This window comes from Anser cygnoides, chromosome 11 (assembly GCF_040182565.1).
Source record: "Anser cygnoides isolate HZ-2024a breed goose chromosome 11, Taihu_goose_T2T_genome, whole genome shotgun sequence".
Lineage (NCBI taxonomy): Eukaryota > Metazoa > Chordata > Aves > Anseriformes > Anatidae > Anser > Anser cygnoides.
Genome location: NC_089883.1, coordinates 8,287,300 through 8,307,718, shown reverse-complemented (window position 1 = coordinate 8,307,718; position 20,419 = coordinate 8,287,300). Strand labels below are relative to the sequence as shown.

Here is a 20,419-nt window from a genome sequence, read left to right as displayed (position 1 = left end):
CCCCTTTCCCCCCCCCCAAAAAAAACCACCACACAACCCTATCGGATTTGGCTCTCTTTATTATTTATCATTCTTTCAAAATAGGATATGTTCAAAAATATAAATAGGTGCAGGGAACGCTGGTGCCCCGCACGGTCCCCTGGAAAGAGCACGTCGTCCCGGGGTGGGCGCTGCGCCGTGGGGCGGCGGCGGGGAAGCAGAGTGGGGCCGGGACCCCAGGGTCTCAGCATCCCCCCCCCCGGCTCCCCCCTACCGCAGCCCCCGGCCCCCCCGGTACATTCACTGCCCATCTCCCCACCCGCCCCGACGCGCCGCAGCAGTAGGAGGATTCTGGAAAAAAAAAAATTAAAAATAAAATTAACCCCAAAAGGTGCTGTCCACCCCGGAGATTAAATAACAGAAATAATTACATTGTTCGTGGATAAAATCAGGAAAAAAATAATCATCTTTATTATTTAACTTAACCCCCTGCCCTCTGCAAACCCACCCCCCTCCCTGTCCCCGAAGGCACGAAGATAATTGGAACCGGACGGTTAGTAAAAAGGCTGACTTCTAATTCGCTTTGCTTTGGTGCTTGGAAAAACATTAATTTTTTTTTTTTCTTTTATATATATACACAAAGGTGGGTTTGTCTTTAATATAATTTTTTTTTTCCTTATATGACAAAAAGCAACAAGAAGAAGAAGAAATCGACTCTGTTAATATAACTGTTCTGTAAAAATCTCTTTCTCTCTCCGTTTGCCCCTCGGTGTCTCTCGCCCCGCTCTAATGGGTGGGTCTGTGCACGGCGCTGCCGCTGGGTCTCGACCGACTCCGGGGGCTCCTCTTGTATAGCCTGCGCTGGTAGCTGGAGGCTGCGGGGGGAGAAAAGACACCTTGTTGGCAGCACAGACACTGCTTGTCCCGTGCAGAATAAAATCCCTGGGCAAACAGGGGTGAGCACGGGGAGAAGAGCAGGGTGTCCCAGCGGCAGCCAGCACACCGCCGTCCCTTCTCTCGCCCCCCAAATAGCTGCAGGAGGGTTCAGACGGGGGCAGCAGAAAGAGGGGAGCAGCCTGAGCCCCCTGCCCTGGTGCTTGGCAGAGCCAAGGCTGCATCGGGCCGTGGCTGCCCCGCTGCCTCCTGCCCCTGCTCCCCTTCTCCTCCCTGCCTGGAGCTTTGTCCCCTCCGCCCCGGGACTGCAGCCGGAGCAGCAGCTGGGCTGACACTTGACGGATGTGATTTGGCTGAGGGCGATGACATTGTTGGGAAGCTGCGAGCAGGGATGGGAGCGGGGTGTAGGCAGCCTGGGGATGGGCTGGGACGCCTCGTGGAGAGGGCTGGAGGGCCGAGAGGAGAGGGGCGAGGAGCCCAGCCCCGTCCCTCGGGGCAGCTCTGCCGCAGGGCTCCTGTCTGCTCGGCAGCGTGCTGGGACGGGGGGACCCCGGGCACAGCGCCCTGCTCCTGTCCTCTGCTGATGCCAGAGCTCACCACTGCAGGAGCGTTCCTTTTCCTTCCCTAAGTAGCCTTGGCTCTTATTAAGCTCCTTTTTCCCCTTCCTACAGCCCTATCTCGGGAAAACTTCCAGCAAGACAAGGGACCAGGGCATCCCTTTGGCTCGGAGCTACCCTGACCCCATGGCGGTGCCACCCCTGCATCAGCCCCAACCCTCCCCATTCCCCAAAGGGTGGCCGAGGGGGGGAAAGGTTTGGTCAAAGGCATCCCTCTCTGACATCCCACGGGATGGGGCTGTGGGGATTGGGGCAGCCGAGACGTACGGTTTATGCAGGATATCCGCGGCTCCTCCCACTGCCCGTTGGGCTGGCAGCGGATGGTGGGCACGTGGCGCTGGATGTAGCCCTGGTCGCACTGGTACCGCACCAGGGAGTTGATTTCGTAGCGGTCCTTCCTCCGGCCGAAGGTCCTGGCGTTCTCCACCACGGGGGGATCCCCGCAGGCGACTATGGGAGACGGGCAAAGACAGGGAGAGATGGAGGGATCCGAAAGGTTTCTGTCTCATCACCTGAGCCCCAGCGCCAGAGAAGCAGCTGACAATGGGTGGATCATTTATTTTGGGGAGAAACAAATGGAGGTGATACAAAAAAGGGGACTCTTGCAAAAAAAGTTCATAAAAACTTCACCAGAGAGGCAAGTTTACAGTGAGAGCTTCCCTGGCAGGGCATGGGGCTGGCATGCAGGAGCAATGCTGCCACCAGGGTACAGCCTTGCCTGGGGACATGAGGCCCCCGCTCCTCCTGGCTTCTGTTATTGTTTTTCAAGACCTCAGGAGTGTTCCTCCTAGAGGCTTGATCAAGGTCAAATCCTAATGCCAATTCCTTCCACCTTTTTGAACACCCCTTGCAGTGACAAATCCATGTTACGTTCCTCTTTGCTCTCTGCGTTGACTTTCTTGTGCAGAAATGAAGCTTCCTGCGAGGAAAACCCCACTGGACCTGACCCATGGGTTCCCATTCACGTGCACTGGGTGCTCCCAGTGCTGCCTTCATGCCCTGGCCCAACAGACACTGGCCCCCCTCCTTGCTGGTGCAAGGGCTCACCTGTTCCTTTCTTGCACGTGAAAGGCAGGTGGTAGTTGCAGGGGACGTCGTTCCATTCGCCTTGCTCATGCCAGATCATCACAACGCAGTCCTCACCCGCGGCGAAGAAGTTATCGGGTTGGTTGGGCCGCCAGTTCTCAAATTGCTGGGGAGAGAGGAGAGCCTTTTACCTGGAGCCAAGCCCTCCCTTTTCTCCCGCTGCCTCTCCTCCCCTCCTTTGTGTCTCCTGCCTTTTATCAGGAGAAACCACGGGCTGCCCACACTGCTTCTACAGCGACTATTTCTACCCCCATGGGGCCCAGCCTGTGGCTCTGTTTCACGAGAGGCTTGGAAATGCCAGGGGAACCCCGCTCCTGTGCCCCCTGGCCCTCCCCAGGGACTCACCAGCGAGTGCCCGTCAGACCAGCGGAAATCGTTCTCCACGGCTCTGTCGCTGAGCCCGATCCACTGGTAGTCCTGCGCGTGGCCTGCGAAAACCAGACGGGGAGAGAAGAGTGGGTGGCGGCTCCCCACGGCTCGCTGCGGGTCCTCCACGTGCCCCCCAACACTCACTGTTCACAAATTCTTGCTCCTCTGGGGTGATGATGCTGCTCAGGTGGGCTTGATGTTCTCGGCACCTGGTCTCCGCGTCCATCCACGTCTCCCTCTCTTCGAAGTGCCTGTAGCAATGGCCCTGGAACTTGGTCCAGCCGTCCTCGCAGTTCTCCAGGTCTGAAACACACAAGGGCGTGATGACAAGGAGTTGGAGCGTGAGCCTGGAGGCCTTCCGACTCACCTGCTGGCAGCTCATGCGCTGACGGCACAGGACAACACACGGTCACTGCCACTAAAAAGCAAACCCTGACAGGGGTGTCTCTCTGACACCCCAGGGAAAATGACAGAAGACATCGAAGAAAAATGCAGAAGAGAAGGGAGCCTGTGTCGAAGGCCCTTTTTTTGCCATAGGGTGACCAGTGCTACTGGAAAACTTGAGTAACACAGAGTTATTGCTGAGCAATTCCATCCTCGTTGGTGTCTGGGCTTCTTGAGGAGCTGGCCCAAGCCACAACCCTCTTTTCTCACTTGTGTTGGCCTGCAGAGTTTTCTTGCTTTGGAAAGCATCTCCAAAACGCGAATCCCAGAGCCCAGAATCGACATTCGCATGTTGAAAAGGAAAGGGGGGAGGAAAGGCTGGGTTCAGGTGGTCACATTGTTTGCTGTGGGTTCTGAGGAAAGGGAAACCTACCCAGATGGAGAAAAGAGAGGGGGCAGGAACTTACCATGGCAGAGATAGAAAAGGAAATCTCAAGAAAAAGTCTTGGAAACTGCAAGAAAAGGACAAAAATGTCTCAACTTTTTGAGTGTCTTTTACCACCTGAGAAACTTTGAAGAGTTGAACCTACTACTTATAAAAATAAAACCACAGATGGGGAGAACAGAGGTGAATGGAGAAGCCACCACAAAAGTAGCTTTCAGAAGCTTCCATCCAACACGACAGCACGCTTCTTCTCCACGTGCCTGAAGGAAACAAGGGCAGACACAGAAATGGTGCTATGGTGGCACTTGAGACTTGGGTTTTGGGCAGGAGCAGCCACTGGCTGGAGATGGTGTACCTCTCGGGCCTTGAATGAGCTCTGCCACATCATTTTTTTTCAGTACCTACATTCACAGGGATGAGCTTTCCCTCTGCCGTCCATGAAGAGGGAGCAGAGAGAGCCGTACTACACCCTGGTCGGAGAGAAGTCTAGTAGAGGTGAGAGCAGAAATCGAGGACACGCCAGGATGGGTTTAATGTCAGCCTTGCAGATGCACGACCTCCCACCCTTTCTCAGCCACCTCCTGCTCTCAGAGCGGTGAGATTTCATCAGTCCTCGTGCCTCTCTCCCTTCCCAGTAAGGTTTTCTGTGCTCAGTTTCTTTCTTCTGTTGTTAAACTCAGTAGGTCAAAGCACGGTCACCTTCAATCACACAAACTCCTGCTAATCCACCCTTCTGTCTTCTTCCAACTGGGGACTGCAGGTGCTTCATAGGTGTTGGAAGGGTTTAAAATGTTTTCTGTCCTCCTTAGCAGATCAGATGGATTATCTGGAAGTAGCTGAAGCTCTAAGGACCCTTGGTCTCTGCAGGCAGACCACTCGCACAAGGTGAGCAGACATTGCTCTGTCTTTTGAGATTTAAATATACTTTTTTCCAGCTGCTTGAATGTCACCTCTTGTCATCACAGCCCGGGGATGGGACAGCACATGGCACAGAACCTCAGCAGGACATTGCCTCGGAGAAAGGCCACTCTTTCCTACACAGCTGTTACTTATGGGAAAATATGACAGCAATCGTCTTGGAGAAGGACAACAAAAAGCTTTTTCCCTGGTAGGGACACTGTCGTGGTGATAGGAAGGACTGGCTATGTGCACAGATGGCAGAGATCACCTGCAGTGTCCCGGTGCTCTTGGAGACCCATAGATGTCAGAGAAAGGAAGGCTTGCCACATGGGAATAATCAAGATTTGCATTCACCACTGAATATGGGGCATTGATTTCCTCTTGCATGTCCCAGGCTATGGGCCCCAGGCATCGCGAGCCCATAAATCACAGAAAAGAGGAAATTAAGGCTGGCTTGGACCAAACAAGTTTATAAGCAGCTGCAGGGTAGGCATCTTCTGGCAGAACAAAAGGCAGCAGGGAGGAGTAAATCAGGAGCTGATTAGGTTTCATTAGCAAGGAGACATAAAGACAGCATCATTCTTGCCCAGACGGTCCCAAAATCCTGAGCCTTCTTCTTATGGTCTACTCCACAGCTTCATAATGAAAGCAGAAAGAGAGATGCAGACAGGTGAGGAAAAAATCCAACGTGTGTTATCATTACTTGTGTCAAGGTGAGTAAGAAATTGCAAACTTATTGCTCTTGTTTGAGCAAGGCAGGGGAACTTCCCCTCAGTTAAGCTGACAAAAGTTTGGGCTTTCATCAGCTTTAGGAAAACAAAAAATTTTTTTTCTTTTCTTGTAGAAACAAAAAGAAGTATTAGTGCAGGTCAAAGTGCGCCTCATTTTGATGTGAAAGTAGGTTGCTTCATGTTTTCTCAAAGACACACGTTCCCTGCTGGTTTTGCCACGGGAAGCCGCGATGCAGAGATGACAAAAACGTCATGCTGTGTCAGATCAGCGGAGGGTCCTGGAGTGAAGGAGGCTCCTCTCAGCTGCATCCTCACAGAGTGAAACGCAATCATTTCACATGGCTCGCTTGAAGCATCCTTCCATGAAATTCCAGTCTAGCAGAGACAGCTCGCCTGGGGTGAAGATGTACTCAGATGTTTCCCTGCTGTTACAGATGAGCAGGAGGACCCTTGAGCCAACGAGACAGTGACTTCTGTGACCAGCACCACTACAGTCTGTACGGAGCTCCACCAGAGAAACTGAGCAAGAGAAAGCTGAAGAAGACGCCAGAAGTTCCTGCTCAGGGATCTTAGAGAACACACTGCCGTGATGAGCAAACTAATCGGAATATGTAAGCAAAAGGCTCAAAACGTTTCCCTGCCGTACTCCAAGCTGCTGTTAGAGGTTAGCTAACGGAGACGAGGGCTGACGGGAGCACCTGGGATCAGCTCTTTGGGGTAGGGTGGGAAGGAGGTGATGTAGCTGTTAGTAAGATTAGCTGAAGCCAGGTAGGCCGTACCGATCTCACACAGGTCCCCTCCGTAGCTGGGAAGGCATAAGCATTTGAAAGAGTCGATGCCATCAGCGCAGGTAGCTCCGTTCAGACAGGGGCTTGAGTGGCACTCATCAGTGTCTGCAAGAAATGAAGGGCTTCCATTAGGGCTCTGGGCAGGGAACTCCACCGACAGGAGAACTCGTTTCCTTGCTTGTTTAGGGAGTACCAGGTGTTCTGGGGGAACCTGGGAGTTGTTAGGTTCTTATTTGGAAGCATACTGCCACTGCTGCTGCTGGAGGAAGGAAGGCAAGAGGCCCGACCCACCCTACGAGGAGGATGTTGTTTTGGTGTCACTTGATGGTTGAACACCGCTCTGGAGATACCAAGACAGCCTCAGCAAGACGTATATCCGATACACAGCACTCAGCCTCTTTGACAGCTAGGGTAACTCTTCCTTGTCTACCATCTCTGCCCAACGGATGGAACATGCAAACTTGTGGCCGTCTCCACCAGTTATGTGTATATGAGAAAGAATGTGGACTTCTCAAAAGTGAGAAAAACGTCCTGAAATGGATGTCTATCTCCCAGCCGGCATTCCTGGAGCCAGTGTTCCCTACTAGTTTCTTCCTAACCTTAATTCAGATGAAGCCCCAGGGCAAGTAATCTCATCTCAGTGAAGCTAAGTGCAGGGAAGAAAAGAAGGGCCTTCAGAGGTGGTTCAAAGACCCACAGCCTTTTCCTTGTGAGGATTTTAGGAAGAGCTATGACAGCCTCTTCCTCGGTGAAGAACACCGGAGTGTAGTGCCATTCTCTCTGGACCTGTCCACACTATGCACTTTCTTGCTTGTGATGGGTCTGGAAGAAGCTCTAGGTCTTTCCCAGCTGTGGATTCCCTCATGGTGGTGGAAACTATTCCTATTTCCCCATCTAGAGCAGCTCTTAAGATTCCTTCTGCTTTTCCACAGGTGAAAAGAGAAGTTGGGATGGGAAGAATTCAGCCCCCAGCTCAATCTGCTAATTTGCACAAGCCTGGGTGGTAAGTGCCATTGTTTGGTAGCACTTCCATCCTCTATCATCTCAGGGAAGAATGAAGGAGACATGGATGCTCTGAAGAAGGCCATGTGTGGGCAGTTTGTATCTATGTAAGAAAATGTAATTTGTGCTGGAATTAAAGTTCTTCTCCTAGTATCTCTCCATAGCGAGCCTTAATCCTACTTATCAACCTCTGGATTCAGAAGGAAAATCATTCAGAATGGAAAGATCTCAGAGATGTTCAACTAAAGAAACAAGACTAAGGAAGAAAGTGGGAGCACACCGTGCAGGTTAGGTTAAATGATGATTGATTAGCTCTTCATGTGAGATAACACTTCTTTCTTTCACACTCAGAAGAAAAGTAACTCTTTAAAAGTGCTGACTAACTTCCCACACTCTTCTTGTGGATCAGAGGCATTAGTGAAGAAACATTCAAAGATGATGAAATGGTGGCTGTGGAAATACCAGAGCAGGGCAGTGTCTCCTCAAGGTCTGTGTTCTTCTGGTTAGGGCATTTTCACTCTGATACTGTCTCCCTGCAGAACAGTGGCCCAGTTGCTCAGTGTCCCCAGACATACGAGAGCAGACACGTTATACCCGATGTGAATGTCTGGTTGCTCAGTGGCCAACGTCTGATTATGTCAGCTAAAATATGGCATGCTTTGTAACGTGCCTAAGAAATGCAAAACATTCTTCCTGACCTTGGATGGTAAATCGATTCGTGCTTTGGAGCATGAGGATTGTCATCTTTATTCTAGGCTGCGTCACTGTGAGCAATGTAATCATTCCTCAGATGGCTGATGGACCACTTCCACCAGTTCTGCAGTTAGTTCTTCACTGAGAGAAGGAATTTCTTCCTCTGATTGCCCTTCTAAATAATCGTGAAAGATTTCTGGATTTCTATATTCACTGCCGCATGAAGAAAACTGAAGATCCTGTCTCCAGGACACTAATAAGTCGGGACTTTCCAGAACATAACGGAGGTCATGGGCCTGGTAAAAGAGAGGAGCTGCACTTGGCTGGCTATTGCTTATCAGTGACACTTGGAGTTCTTAGAAGACAGAAAGTGTGAAGGAAAATGAAGCATCCTGAGGGATGATTACAGCTCTAGAGGTCCCCCGGGCTTCCAACAGCAGTGGCAGCAGACGGTTGTACTGATTCCAGTGGGCTCCAGCTGAACAAGTAAGGAAAGGCTCTCCTTTGTCCATCAGGCTCCATCGAGGGGAAAGCATACCACAGAAGTGGGAACAGAGCACTAAAGCAAGAGCTAAAGCAGAATATTCAGTGGGGAATAATGAGTCTTCAGTCGTCTTTGGCAACGTGGACTAAAGCTTGGTGCATCCGAGATCTCTTCTGAGATGCATGAGACCCACTGCGAGTTGTTGCCATCCCTTGGGCCAGAGGAAGAGGGAGCAGACACACACATGCAAATTCGTTGCCACAAATCTCCAGCCGGGAAATAACACTGGGGCAGAATTTCCTTTTACAGATAGTGTATATAATATGACTGCACATATTATATAGGCTGTAAAAACAAATCTCTGCGTACAATATATATGTTATATATATCTCCATACATACACATATATATCTGTATATATCACACAAAGAGAAAAGGTGTGTACTCACAGGTAGTAAAGGAAAAACAGGCAACAAATAAAAGTGAGACTTTTTTTTTTTTTTTTTTTCCCCAGAAGCATGCTGCAAATGGCTGGAAAGAAGACATTTTAAACACATGATGATCATAAATACCAAACTCCCCCTTCAGCCTGTTTGCTGTTGGGACAGTGACTGTGCCTCCATCTGGATGCAGGATCACCTCACCAGGCTGATATCAGGAAACTTAAACATGTCAGCTAGCTCGGAGGAAGTGTTGCTGATTCTGGTCCTCCCAGAAAATCTGGTCTTTTAGAAAAGTAAGCTTTAAATGGTAAGATTGGCAGCCGTGGTGCCTCTGGAAACCCTGGCAAGCCAGTTTGTGGGTGGTTCTAGGATATCGCATCAAAGCCATGGGATTTATGGGAGGTGAGAACTCCAGTGAAAAGAATCCCATCTATCACTCAGCGCCTGGCTTTTTTCTTCTTAACCTTTTCTGTGCCAGAAATGCATCCGCTTCCCCAGAGTCTGGGGCTAGGTGAGGTCAGCACGTCGCTGTGCCCATCACCAGCTGGCTGAGAAGCCTGCGGCACGCACGAGGGCAGGCTGTGCTCAGCAGGGGCCAGCCCCAGGCTCCACAGCACCGCCTGCCCCCTCCCTACCTCGCCACCCAAGGGTCTTACGCGTACGTGAGCTATTTATTTGCTTGGGTGAGCAGTCATTCAAAAGTCAGCTTTGCTTTGAGGTGCAGCTCAAGAGCTTATCAAGCAACAAGAAGAGACTCCTGCTATTATTACCCGGCGCTAACAAAGGACAACTGATGTGGCATGGGATGCAGAACAGAGGCAGCCCCTGGCTTTCAAGAGCTTCAGCTCTGAAACAGAGACAGAGAAGAAAATGCTTCGCAGTGCCAAGAATAGGAAGCCCATTTAGATCATGTTATTAACTCACTTCTCGAGGATAATGCAAAATCAACAACTCTTTGCGAGATGATTTGCACTGCAGTTAATATCACCCAGAAGTTGCAAAAGATTATTCAAACCTATTGTCACAAGAGTTTCTATTTTACAATATTAACTGGACCTAAGGTCTAACTTTTGGATTTATTTATTTTTTTTTAAATGAAACCAGAAATTAAAACAAAGAAATCTAATGTAAATAGGCTCTTGCATCTGGAAGATGTAAACTGTTGGCTGGCAAAAGCAAGGGGAGTTGCAGTGTTACAATGAAAACTTTGAATTTCCTTCACCATTTTCTTCCTAAGATTTCTCTTGCATTGCCAGATACTTACTATATTTAGTCAGTACTATTTTCTTTTGATGCAGCTAAACACAGCAGAAGTATTTGCCCAGTGTCTTTGAAGACAATGTGCTGTACTAGATCATGGAAATTGGAAAGAAAAATCCTTTAGAAATGAAAGAGAAATAGATCAGTCCTGGTTTTGCTCAGAAGGCAAATGGCACGCAAAAGTGAACACACAGTGAGAAGGGACTACTTTCAAAATCCTTCATCCCAAGCTAGGAAGACAATGCTAGAGACAGTGCTAACACTTCTTAAAATGGTGCAGTCTCTGCATTTCTCCCAAAGGCAGCCTGGATCGATGATAGCAAGTATATCCATCAAATAAGGCCAACTTTGCACTTAAAACATTTCCTGGGGAGGAACAGCTTGCAAACAGACAGGATGCTATCACCCAACTCCTGAAATAAACTGTGCAGTTTTACTGAAGCTCTAAGAGACTAGTTTAGAAACACACTCTAGGATTTAAACTCCTGCTTTTGTTCTGCAGAGAGGAAAATATAGGACTGAAAGGCAAGGCATTTTCAGGATGTCCAGCTGTCCCTGTTGTGCCTCTCACCTGTTCTTTATAGATTCCTGTGTGTTTATCCAAACAGGGATTCAGAGACCAGATACAACATTATCTTCTAGAGGCCAAAGGAAAAAAATAATCCAGGTACAAATTAAATTTGCTTTTCGGAGACTCCAGGGAAGTTTGAACTGATAACTCAGAGAAGAGAAACATTTGAGCAATTGTAGAATGACTCCTACAAGAAAAGAATAGGAGGAGCTGGAGAAAACAATTCCCTCACATTTTAAGTAAAGTACCAGCATTGAACATCATGTAGCCAGCTAGTGACTTATGATGAGGAATTACGTTCTGAAAAGAATTAACTTTAATGATTAAACCACATCCTCCACGCAGTGGAAGGGCAGATATTGGCACAGCCTGTTTCTAGGAGAAGCTGCCAATCTGCTGGGATGTTTGATTTGTCCAACACTCCCATGGAAGGAGAGCTCAGCAACTTTGAGCATCTCTGCCTCCAAAACGTTGTGTGTAGAAGTTAACTGATGGATATAGGAGACTATTCCAGGGCTGTAGGCTGCGTCTTCAGAGAAAGGTCTGAATTAAGCAAATAAAAGTTTGATGCAAAATGCACAGTGTGTCCAGGAGACATCAAATCATCTGGGTGGCCGTTAATGGTTTCTGATTTTGCTCATCTTTCAGCCAGGACTGGAAGCTCCATTTCCTTCTTGAGCATGTACACTCCTTTCCACACTGGGTGAAGCATTATGAACCAGGTGAATGATTTTTAGACATTTTTCTTCTGCTATAGTCTTCTTTAAACCAACAAAGCATTATCCCTTGCATTTCCAGGGTATGAAGAAGGAGGAAACCTCATCAAGACCTTTCTCCCTATGACTTCTAACCTTCAGCTGTGCTGGGGCCCTAGGCAGCAGGCTCCGTGAGTTCATTTCACCAGAGACAAGCAAAACTTAACATAAATTGCTGCCATTTCAGCACATTTCTATTTTCCCCCCTGACCTGAATGAAGTTGTTAAGTCATTGGCTGGTCGGCATGCTCCAAACCACAGCCTCTCACTGAAGCGCCAGCTTGCTTTTCTCAGCTAATAATTATTTGTCTTCAAATGTTACCAGAAGCAAAAAGACCCACTGAGTTGGCAAAACTCTGGATGGAGAAGCCAACTCTATGGACAATTCTTCAAGCTGTAGGCTCGTAGGGTTCCTGTCCTCATGGAGGAGTCAAACTGCTGACTAAAGACATGTGCAGGCAAAGCCTTCAATTTGGTTAATAACTAAAGAATACTGGCATGCCAAGCGTTAATTTCTGGTCTTCTTGTGCTTCTGGCTCTATCCTTCAGAGAGAAGTAGGGACTACAGCAGAGCAGAAAAATATCATTCTTCTGAAGTCATCCCACTAAAAAGGCTGCTGAATCTAACTGGAACACTTAAATGACAGGACAGGAGCCCAGCAGCCGCGTGCCCCCTGCTCCTCACTCCATGCTCCTTTTGTAAGCTGAACTAGCTTCACCCGTGCTTCAATGGTAGCCAAAATTCATTGCATTTAATGGGTAACCATTACACCCTATGAGCTCTGAGCACAGCGCAAGGGACAGGTATTAGAACTGGTCTTTTTGCAAGAGGTAAAGTCAAAGACCAGGACGCTTCAGGTAGAAAGGGAGCCACAGCACAGGAAATACAATTTTGGGTTCCAACCTGTTGTTCTTCCTTGTAGAGTTTTCATGTTCACGATTCCCAGTGCAGTGGGAAGAGTAGTTGAAATAAAAGACCTGTGAATATTTTTCCTTCCCCCCCTCCCTTCTGTCATCACTTTGCTTTTCTGGAGGAGTTTTCCCTCGGTGCAGAGGTGCTGCACATTCACAGTCAGTACGCTTTCTTGCTGCCTGGATGAGCCTCGTTCGGACCCCAACCTGGACTGCGTTTCACCCTGAAGGGATACTGCTGAGAAGCTCATTGACCAAAATGTTCTCTCACCCTAGAATATCTTCTGGGGGAGCACCAACCAAGCACGGGTCCTGAAGCTCTTCTCTGGTTGATCAGGAATCCACAGTTAGGCTTCATGCAGTGGTCGCTTACCTCTATCTGTCACCTGCTTAGAAACCCCAGCTGCCGGAGCGTCATCCCCGTGACTCATGAATACACAGCATGTTCCAGTTTTGGAACATTTTTCAAACTTCTTCACACATGAGCTGCCGAACACATGGTTTTCTTTCTAAATACTTCACAAGAATGTTGGCTAACAAATGCTCCGCAGAATCTGGCAATCGCCTTGTGGGTAATTTATAAAAAGAATAAGCAGTGAAATAAAACCATACTTTGGGGCCAATTTTTTTTTCTTTTGCTGAGCCTCACTGGCTGGTTCCTTTCCTTCCCCTCGCCTCCGCCTTTGCTGACTTGTTTTTACCTCCAGGCTAGGACGTGGCAGTGAGCATGGCCCAAAAGCAGAGCTCATTAGGTGTGCTAAGAAGTTTTTTGGGTACGCAGTTCCCAAGCCCCAGGCCCTGGGACTACCCTACTGCCTTGCCCTCGCCCACGCCTGCAGCATCTGCTCTGCAGGGGCTCTGCAGGGATGGGGGACCTCAGATGTGTGGGACCAGGGCTGAACAAAGCTCTACAATTACCTGGTGTCTCAGAGAGAAGTGATGCAGAGGGAACTCGCTCAAACTACCTTGAGGATGGAAGCAAAGTTAGAAACTGGGCTGAGCTTCACAGAGCCCTGCATTTACAGACCCTTGCCAAATCCAGAGCTGCCTGTGCTGCAAGCTGTGGATTAACCAGTCCGGGAGGTAAGATGGGAAGGGGGCAGGATGAATATTACTTCTGCTAGAAGGAACTGAGTTGGCCTTTTAGCAGATACTTTTTTGCCATGCTTCTGCAGAGTGGCCACTGTGAAGGTGCAGCCCATTCAGAGCCGTGATGCACCTAAGCACATGTAGGACCTTTATGCCACAGCTCAAGTATGAATGGTTTTGCAGTGGGGCCCATGCCCCAGAACCTGCTACTGGCAGCCGCAAAGTGAAACCAAGCCATGGCCAGGGATGTCGTGGGACATCCTGTGTTACTAGGCTCCTTCCTGGCCAAGAAACAGCAGCTGGCAAGCATGACAATACCCCTGCTCTTCTTCTCCTTGTAGCATCCTAATGCCTCCATGGCACGTCAGCACTGCTTGGTGGACGGTTGTCAGAAAGCTAGCGAAGCATTTTCACCATACAAGGCTACTCAGATTTAAATATTGTATCTGTTTATACTTGGCAGCAGTGGGTCCTGCTAAAGCACCAAAAAGGGGCAGGGTGGAGGGAAGCACATCTATCAGCGGGGCTGCCAGAAGGCAGCGTTGGCTTGCTGTGAGCATCGCCTCGTGCGTTTTGCCCGTTTGCACTGCAGAGAGCAGCACAGGACGCAGACCAGAGGGTGGCCACGCTCCGTGCCAAAGGGCAGCACAAAGACGGGAGCAGCGCGCCCGATGCAAACGTCACACCCAGCAGTGACAAGGCGGAGAGTGGAGATTTTGGTCCCCAGCTGGCTTGTTTTGCCTCTCAGGCCCTCGGCACTGCGCAGCAGCTGATGGCCAGCCTGCAGCCGTGGAGCAAGTGCTTGGAAACACCCGGCGGCCCAGGCAGCAAGTCAGCACATCACGGAAAGAGAAACAAAACAGGGCAGAGGCTCGCAGCCTGCCTTATCCAACTTCTCAGCCACGTCCCTCAGCCAGGGTGGAAGTCTCCAGCGGGTGGAGCCGTCTTTGCTTTAGTTTCCACATGAGAAGAAAAAAAGATGTTGTTTTCTTTAGATGATAGCAATGGCTAAGAGCAATTTCAGATGGGGCGTGAATGCCTTGGTGCCTTCCCCAGCCATATCACACCCAGTGGCTCTCGCCAATCATTCACAGAATACTCTTTTTCCAGCCCCCCCTCCAGCAGCACGGAGGGGAGAGCCCACCTACGTGCCGGTGGTCAGCTGTGGACCCGGGGGGCAGCAGCAGATGATGCCCCTGCCGTGTTCCTGGCAGCTCCACCAGGCTGCTCATGGGGGCTGGGCTGCAGCCGCATCCTCCAGGAGCAGCAGCTCGGAGGAGCGACCGATGCCTCCTACAAGGTGCAGCAGGGGAAGGCCACCTGTGCATCTCCTGGTGCTCCCCTTGAGCTGGTCCCCAGCTGCCCTCCCCGGTAATGGCAGGAGGGAGGTGCAGAAGGCTTCTGGGGATGCGGTTACAGGGGCTGGATAATTAGTACCTACCCAACACAGCCTGTTAAGACAGAAGCTATTGAACATGACCTGGTTTGGTGCCTCGTGTGCTTGTGTTGCTGCAGTGCGACACAGGAGCATTCCCCGTGCAGAACAGTCCCCGTGGTCAGGGCGTTAAACACAACTTTCTTCGGGGACACCAGTAATTGCTGCATGAGGGACTGAGACCGTGAGGTTTGAGCTGTTAATGCATGGTGGAACCCCCCCATTTTTATGTCTTCCCACCATGTTCTTCTTGAGTCTGCTTATGTGTTAATGCTCTTTGCTGTAGAAGAAGCAAAAAAGTAACGGCTACGCCCCCTCCCTCCCTCCCCTTCCCTTCCATAGCGTTCGGATTAGGAGAAGGCACAGTACCTTCTGTAGTGGGTCCTAACGCCTCGATGGCTTCTTGTGAGGCTTGAGGCAGAGCAGCAGTAGCGGTGGCTGACAGAGGGGGGTTGTCCAGGACAGCAGCTGTTTCTGTCTCTTGTCCTGATGCCGCAGGAGTGGAGGGCTCTATTTCGAGCTGAGCCTCTGCAGGGCTCCTGGGTCCCTGTGTTAGCTCAGCATCTGGAGTGCTGGTACTAATTACAACGTCTGGGACAGAGGTTTCCCCCGAAACGCCTGTGACCGAGTGTGTCGCAGTTCCCGATGTTTCATCATGAATTTCCTTCCCCTCAGGAGCACCAGAGGGCTCACCACTGGCCACAGATGTGGCAGCAGTTTCCATGTTAGCAGCAGGCAATGCAGATGTTTCCCCACTGGTTTCATGGAGAGTGGAGGCTTCTATGCTGATCTCAGGATAGGCAGATGTTTCACCCCGGGCTTCTTGACTTGTGGGCGTTTCTATTCTAATTTCAGGAAAGGCAGAAGTTTCCCCACTTACTTCTTGAATGGTGGATGTTTCAATGCTAATTTCAGGATAGGCAGAGGTTTCACCCCTGGCTTCTTGTCTTGTTGATGTTTCTATGCTAATTTCGGGAAATGCAGATGTTTCCCCACTGGTTTCATGAACAGTGGACGTTTCTATGCTAATCTCAGGGAAGCCAGATGTTTCACCTCGGGCTTCTTGACTTGTGGATGTTTCTATTCTAATTTCAGGATACGCAGACGTCTCACCACTAATTTCATGGACTGTCGAAGTTTCTACACTAATTTCAGGAAATGCAGATGTTTCACCACTGATTTCGTGGACTGTCGAAGTTTCTATGCTGATTTCAGGAAATGCAGATGTTTCGCCACTGATTTCACGAACTGTTGAAGTTTCTATGCTAATTTCAGGCAATGCAGATGCTTCCCCACTGGTTTCATGGACTGTGGAGGCTTCTATGCTAATCTCAGGAAAGCCAGATGTTTCACCCCTTGCTTCTTGACTTGTGGATGTTTCTATTCTAATTTCAGGAAAGGCAGAGCTTTCCCCACTAATTTCATGGACTGTGGATGTCTCTATGCTGATTTCAGGGAAAGCAGATGTTTCTCCACTGGTTTCATGGACTGTGGAGGCTTCTATGGTAATTTCAGGGAAAGCAGATGTTTCTCCACTGGTTTCTTGGACTGTGGAGGCTTCTATGGTAATCTCAGGAAAGCCAGATGTTTCACCCCGGGCTTCTTGACTTGTGGATGTTTCTATTCTAATTTCAGGAAAGGCAGAGCTTTCTCCACTAATTTCTTGAATGGTGGATGTTTCTATTCTAATTTCAGGAAAGGCAGAACTTTCCCCACTGATTTCTTGAATAGTGGATGTTTCTGTGCTAATTTCAGGAAAGGCAGACGTTTCCCCACTGATTTCTTGAATGGTGGATGTTTCTGTGCTAATTTCAGGAAAGGCAGACGTTTCCCCACTGATTTCTTGAATGGTGGATGTTTCTGTGCTAATTTCAGGAAAGGCAGAACTTTCCCCACTGATTTCTTGAATTGTGGATGTCTCTATGATAATCTCAGGGTAAGCAGATGTTTCACCCCGGGCTTCTTGCCTTGTTGATGTGTCTATGCTTATTTCAGGAAATGCAGATGTTTCTCCACTTACTTCCTGAATTGTGGATGTTTCTAGGCTAATTTCAGGAAATGCAGATGTTTCCCCACTGATTTCTTGAATTGTGGATGTTTCTACGCTAATCTCAGGATATGCGGATGTTTTCCCCACTGATTTCTTGAATTGTGGATGTTTCTACACTGACCTCAGGATATGCAGATGTTTCCCCACTGATTTCTTGAATTGTGGATGTTTCTACATTAATCTCAGGATATGCGGATGTTTCCCCACTGATTTCTTGAATTGTGGATGTTTCTACACTAACCTCAGGATATGCAGATGTTTCCCCACTGATTTCTTGAATTGTGGATGTTTCTACACTAACCTCAGGATATGCGGATGTTTCACCGCTGGTTTCATAAACTGTTGATGCTTCTACACCACTTTCTGGCAGTGCAGATGTTTCCCCACTTAGTTCACCAGATGCAGAGGCCTCACCGCTTGGCCCAAAACCATAGGGAAAGGTGACAGCTGCTTCCCCACCCAGTTCCTGTGAAACTGTTGGTCTTGTCACAACTTCTACTAAATCAGAAGTGACTAAAGTGACTTCTGGAAGTCCTGAGACCTCCCCGCTGATATCAGTCACTGCTGAAGGTTGTCCACTTATATCCGTAGCTCCAGAAATGTCTCCACTGAAATACGGGACCCCAGATGGCTCTCCACTGAAGTCTCCTGTCCCTGAAGGAAACCCACTAGACTCCACGGCTCCGGACCCTTCTCCAGATAGTCCTCTGTCTCCAGAAGGAAATCCACTGATCTCCATCACCCCAGATGGCCCTTCTCCCACTTCTTGTGCAATTGATGTCTGCGTTACAACTTCTACCAAAGTGGTATCCACAAGAGAGACTGTAGGAAAGCCAGAGGCGAGTCCACTTTCCTCTCCAGAAGGTAGGCCGCTGGTGACATCCACACCAGAGACTTCTCCACTGCTGTCGATGACCCCGCTCGGAAGTCCGCTGATCTCAAGCACCCCAGAAACACTCCCGCCAAAGTCCATATGTCCTGAAGGCTGACCACTGACCTCCAAACTCCCAGACGCCATGCCTGATGTCTCTCCACCTCCTGAGGGCAATCCACTGATTTCCAAAATCTCTTTTGCTTCTGCTTCTGCGGTTGAAGGGGTTGTCACTTCCTCCAAGCTGGCATTTATAAAGGTAACGCCTGAGGCCTCACCACTTCCATCACCACCAGAAGTAAGGCCGCTGAGGTCCACCACACCGCTCACCTCAGGTGTTCCAGAAGGTTCTCCGCTGACATCCAGCCCCGAGGGGAACCCGCTGAGCTCAGGCACCCCAGAAGGTTCTCCACTGAGCTCAGGGACCCCAGAGGGCTCCCCGCTGAGCTCAGGCACCCCAGAAGGTTCTCCACTGAGCTCAGGCACCCCAGAGGGCTCCCCGCTGAGCTCAGGCACCCCAGAAGGTTCTCCACTGAGCTCAGGCACCCCAGAGGGCTCCCCGCTGGTTTCAGCTCCTGAGGGCAACCCTCTGGCTCCTCCACTGGTGTCCCACTCAGCAGATGGAAACCCTGATAGCTCTCCTTCGCCGCTGACTCCAATTGATCCTTTTCCCTCCTCTTGCCGTCCCGGTGCTGTTGTTACAACTTCCACCAAGGTGGAGTCCACAAGAGAGATGGTAGGAAAACCAGAGGTGAGTCCACTTTCCTCTCCAGATGGCAGGCCGCTGATTAGTTCAGTACCGGAGACTTCTCCGCTAAATCCAGAATGCAGCCCGCTGCTTTCAACTCCAGGTGGCATCCCACTAATTTCTGGTATCCTGGAAGCAGACACAGTTATATCTTCCTCCGCAGAAGGTAAGCCACTGATATCAACAGTGCCAGAAGGCAAGCCACTCAGGTCCCCTGAGGGCAGGCCACTTTCTCCAGGTAGAAAGCCACTGGTATGCAGGTCTACAGATGGTAATCCACTTTCTCCAATCCCTGAGTGTTCTCCACTAAGGTCAAAACCTCCAGAAGTTGGTTCTCCGCTTGTATCTGGGGCTCCAGATACCCACCCAGATGCTGAAGATTCACCACTGACTTGATGCTCTCCGGATTCAGGGATCTCTCCTGACACTGGCACTTCAGTGATGGAAGCATAGGTGCTTGTTTCCTCTGGTATTACGGTAGCTGGAGGAAAAGCAGATGGACTCACTGGAAAAAAAAAAGGAGGGGACAAAGAGAGGGAGATAGGACAATCTTTTACTAAGTTATTTTAAAGAAGCTATCAACGACTTCCTCATTGACTTTACCTCCAAATGACATCTAATAAAATAATAAGATCACCTTTGGGATAAAGGCACTTGCAAAAATCCTTTGATCCCCTCAAATTTGTTAATGAGTATAATATCTTAAGTAACTGTTAACTGCATCACATAGGTCCCAAGCGCCTCCACACTTCCCAGCACACTCCTCTGAAATGCACCTGAGGCTGTTATGTGAAGAGCTAACTCCACATGATAGGAGACTGCTGAGCTTCCTCTTTGATTCCTTGGATGCATTTGGAGAGGATTCCCTCATGCGAGGACACAGCTTGTTTGTTTTAGGAGTGCCCTGGCCCAACAAGAGCAGCCAAGCGTGACCCAAGAGATGGAGGAGCACCTGACCCACCTGAGAGCAGCGATACGTCAGTCGGGAAGACCTCTGTTCCCCAGGCTGTTTGGTTCTCAATTTCGGTGGAAAACTCCATCTCCACAGTAGTTTCCTCCCCGGAAGGTATCCCCTCCACCCCGGGGATCACTTGGGTTACCATCACCTCTTCTTCAAAGAGTGAGGTAACCCCCTCCTCCTCCACAGATGGCAGAGCTGGAAAAGAAAGATATGGAGGGAGTTTCCAGGAATTCGCAGTCTCAGGTGAAGTGGCTGCACGGGGGTTGAGCCAGATACCAAAACAACAACCCATGGTGAAAAAGTAGACAAAGACTCTGATAACAGGAGACAGGCTGAGCAGAGAAGCGGAGGCAGAGGGAATTGGGTGAGACTTTCCCTCTGAGCGCTTATCAAGACAATAAAGTAAATACATAATTATGAGGATGTGTCTCTGAGTTCCCAGAAGAAGCAACTCTTTGGTGAATCTGGCTTAGCCCAAACTGGGACCCCGATGTGCCCAAGCTCCCTCATGAAACCCTGTTCCCTGAGCAGGAAGGTATTTATGACCTACGAGGGGTGAAATGGTACCTCTGAAGCAGAAGGCATGATGCCGTGACAGCGGGTCAGGAAATCCTGTCTGGTTGTAGTGCTGGTAGATGGTCCTGACACCGGGCGCATCTCCCCCGCAGGCGGGCCGGGGGCTCACGATAGGATACCGCAGGCTGCCGTCGGCTAACCAGCCAGGGTAACATCTATCCAGCCCCTGCTTCCAGGCAGCGTGGAGCTGCCCAACAGAGGCCAGGGTGGCATTTTGGCTCTCGCAGTACTGCTGGGCTTCTTGGAAGGTGAACTGCTCTGGTTGGGTGGCAAAGAACACCTCACCTGAGGGACGATGGAGAAGACAAGCATTAGTCTCGGAACCTCACCACGCTTGGCATCCTGCAGTACATCTGCCCAACCCCAGACGTGGGGG

General features: G+C 49.8%; 1 protein-coding gene and 1 long non-coding RNA gene across 3 annotated transcripts in view; one reads left to right on the top strand and one right to left on the bottom strand.

Annotated features, from left to right (window-relative positions):
* Positions 1-41: 41 nt before the first annotated feature.
* Positions 42-20,419, bottom strand: part of ACAN (aggrecan) — a 48,608-nt gene continuing 28,230 nt past the window's right edge. Inside the window, exons 10-19 of the mRNA XM_067004032.1 lie at positions 20,035-20,328; positions 19,468-19,662; positions 17,129-19,011; positions 15,207-16,947; positions 6,185-6,298; positions 3,090-3,248; positions 2,922-3,004; positions 2,538-2,682; positions 1,758-1,940; positions 42-854 (exon numbers count right to left, since the gene is read on the bottom strand). Of these exons, the coding sequence (XP_066860133.1) occupies positions 766-854; positions 1,758-1,940; positions 2,538-2,682; positions 2,922-3,004; positions 3,090-3,248; positions 6,185-6,298; positions 15,207-16,947; positions 17,129-19,011; positions 19,468-19,662; positions 20,035-20,328 (4,886 nt within the window). The 3' untranslated portion in view covers positions 42-765. The remainder of the gene's footprint in view (positions 855-1,757; positions 1,941-2,537; positions 2,683-2,921; positions 3,005-3,089; positions 3,249-6,184; positions 6,299-15,206; positions 16,948-17,128; positions 19,012-19,467; positions 19,663-20,034; positions 20,329-20,419) is intronic.
* Positions 18,381-20,044, top strand: LOC125183719 (uncharacterized). 2 transcript variants are annotated; one of them, XR_007166184.2, is made up of 3 exons: positions 18,381-18,509; positions 19,404-19,572; positions 19,654-20,043. It is a non-coding gene; the product is annotated as an uncharacterized lncRNA (long non-coding RNA). The 2 variants fall into 2 exon arrangements; XR_007166183.2 differs by lacking the exon at positions 18,381-18,509 and adding an exon at positions 18,524-18,672 and having other exon boundaries at positions 19,654-20,044.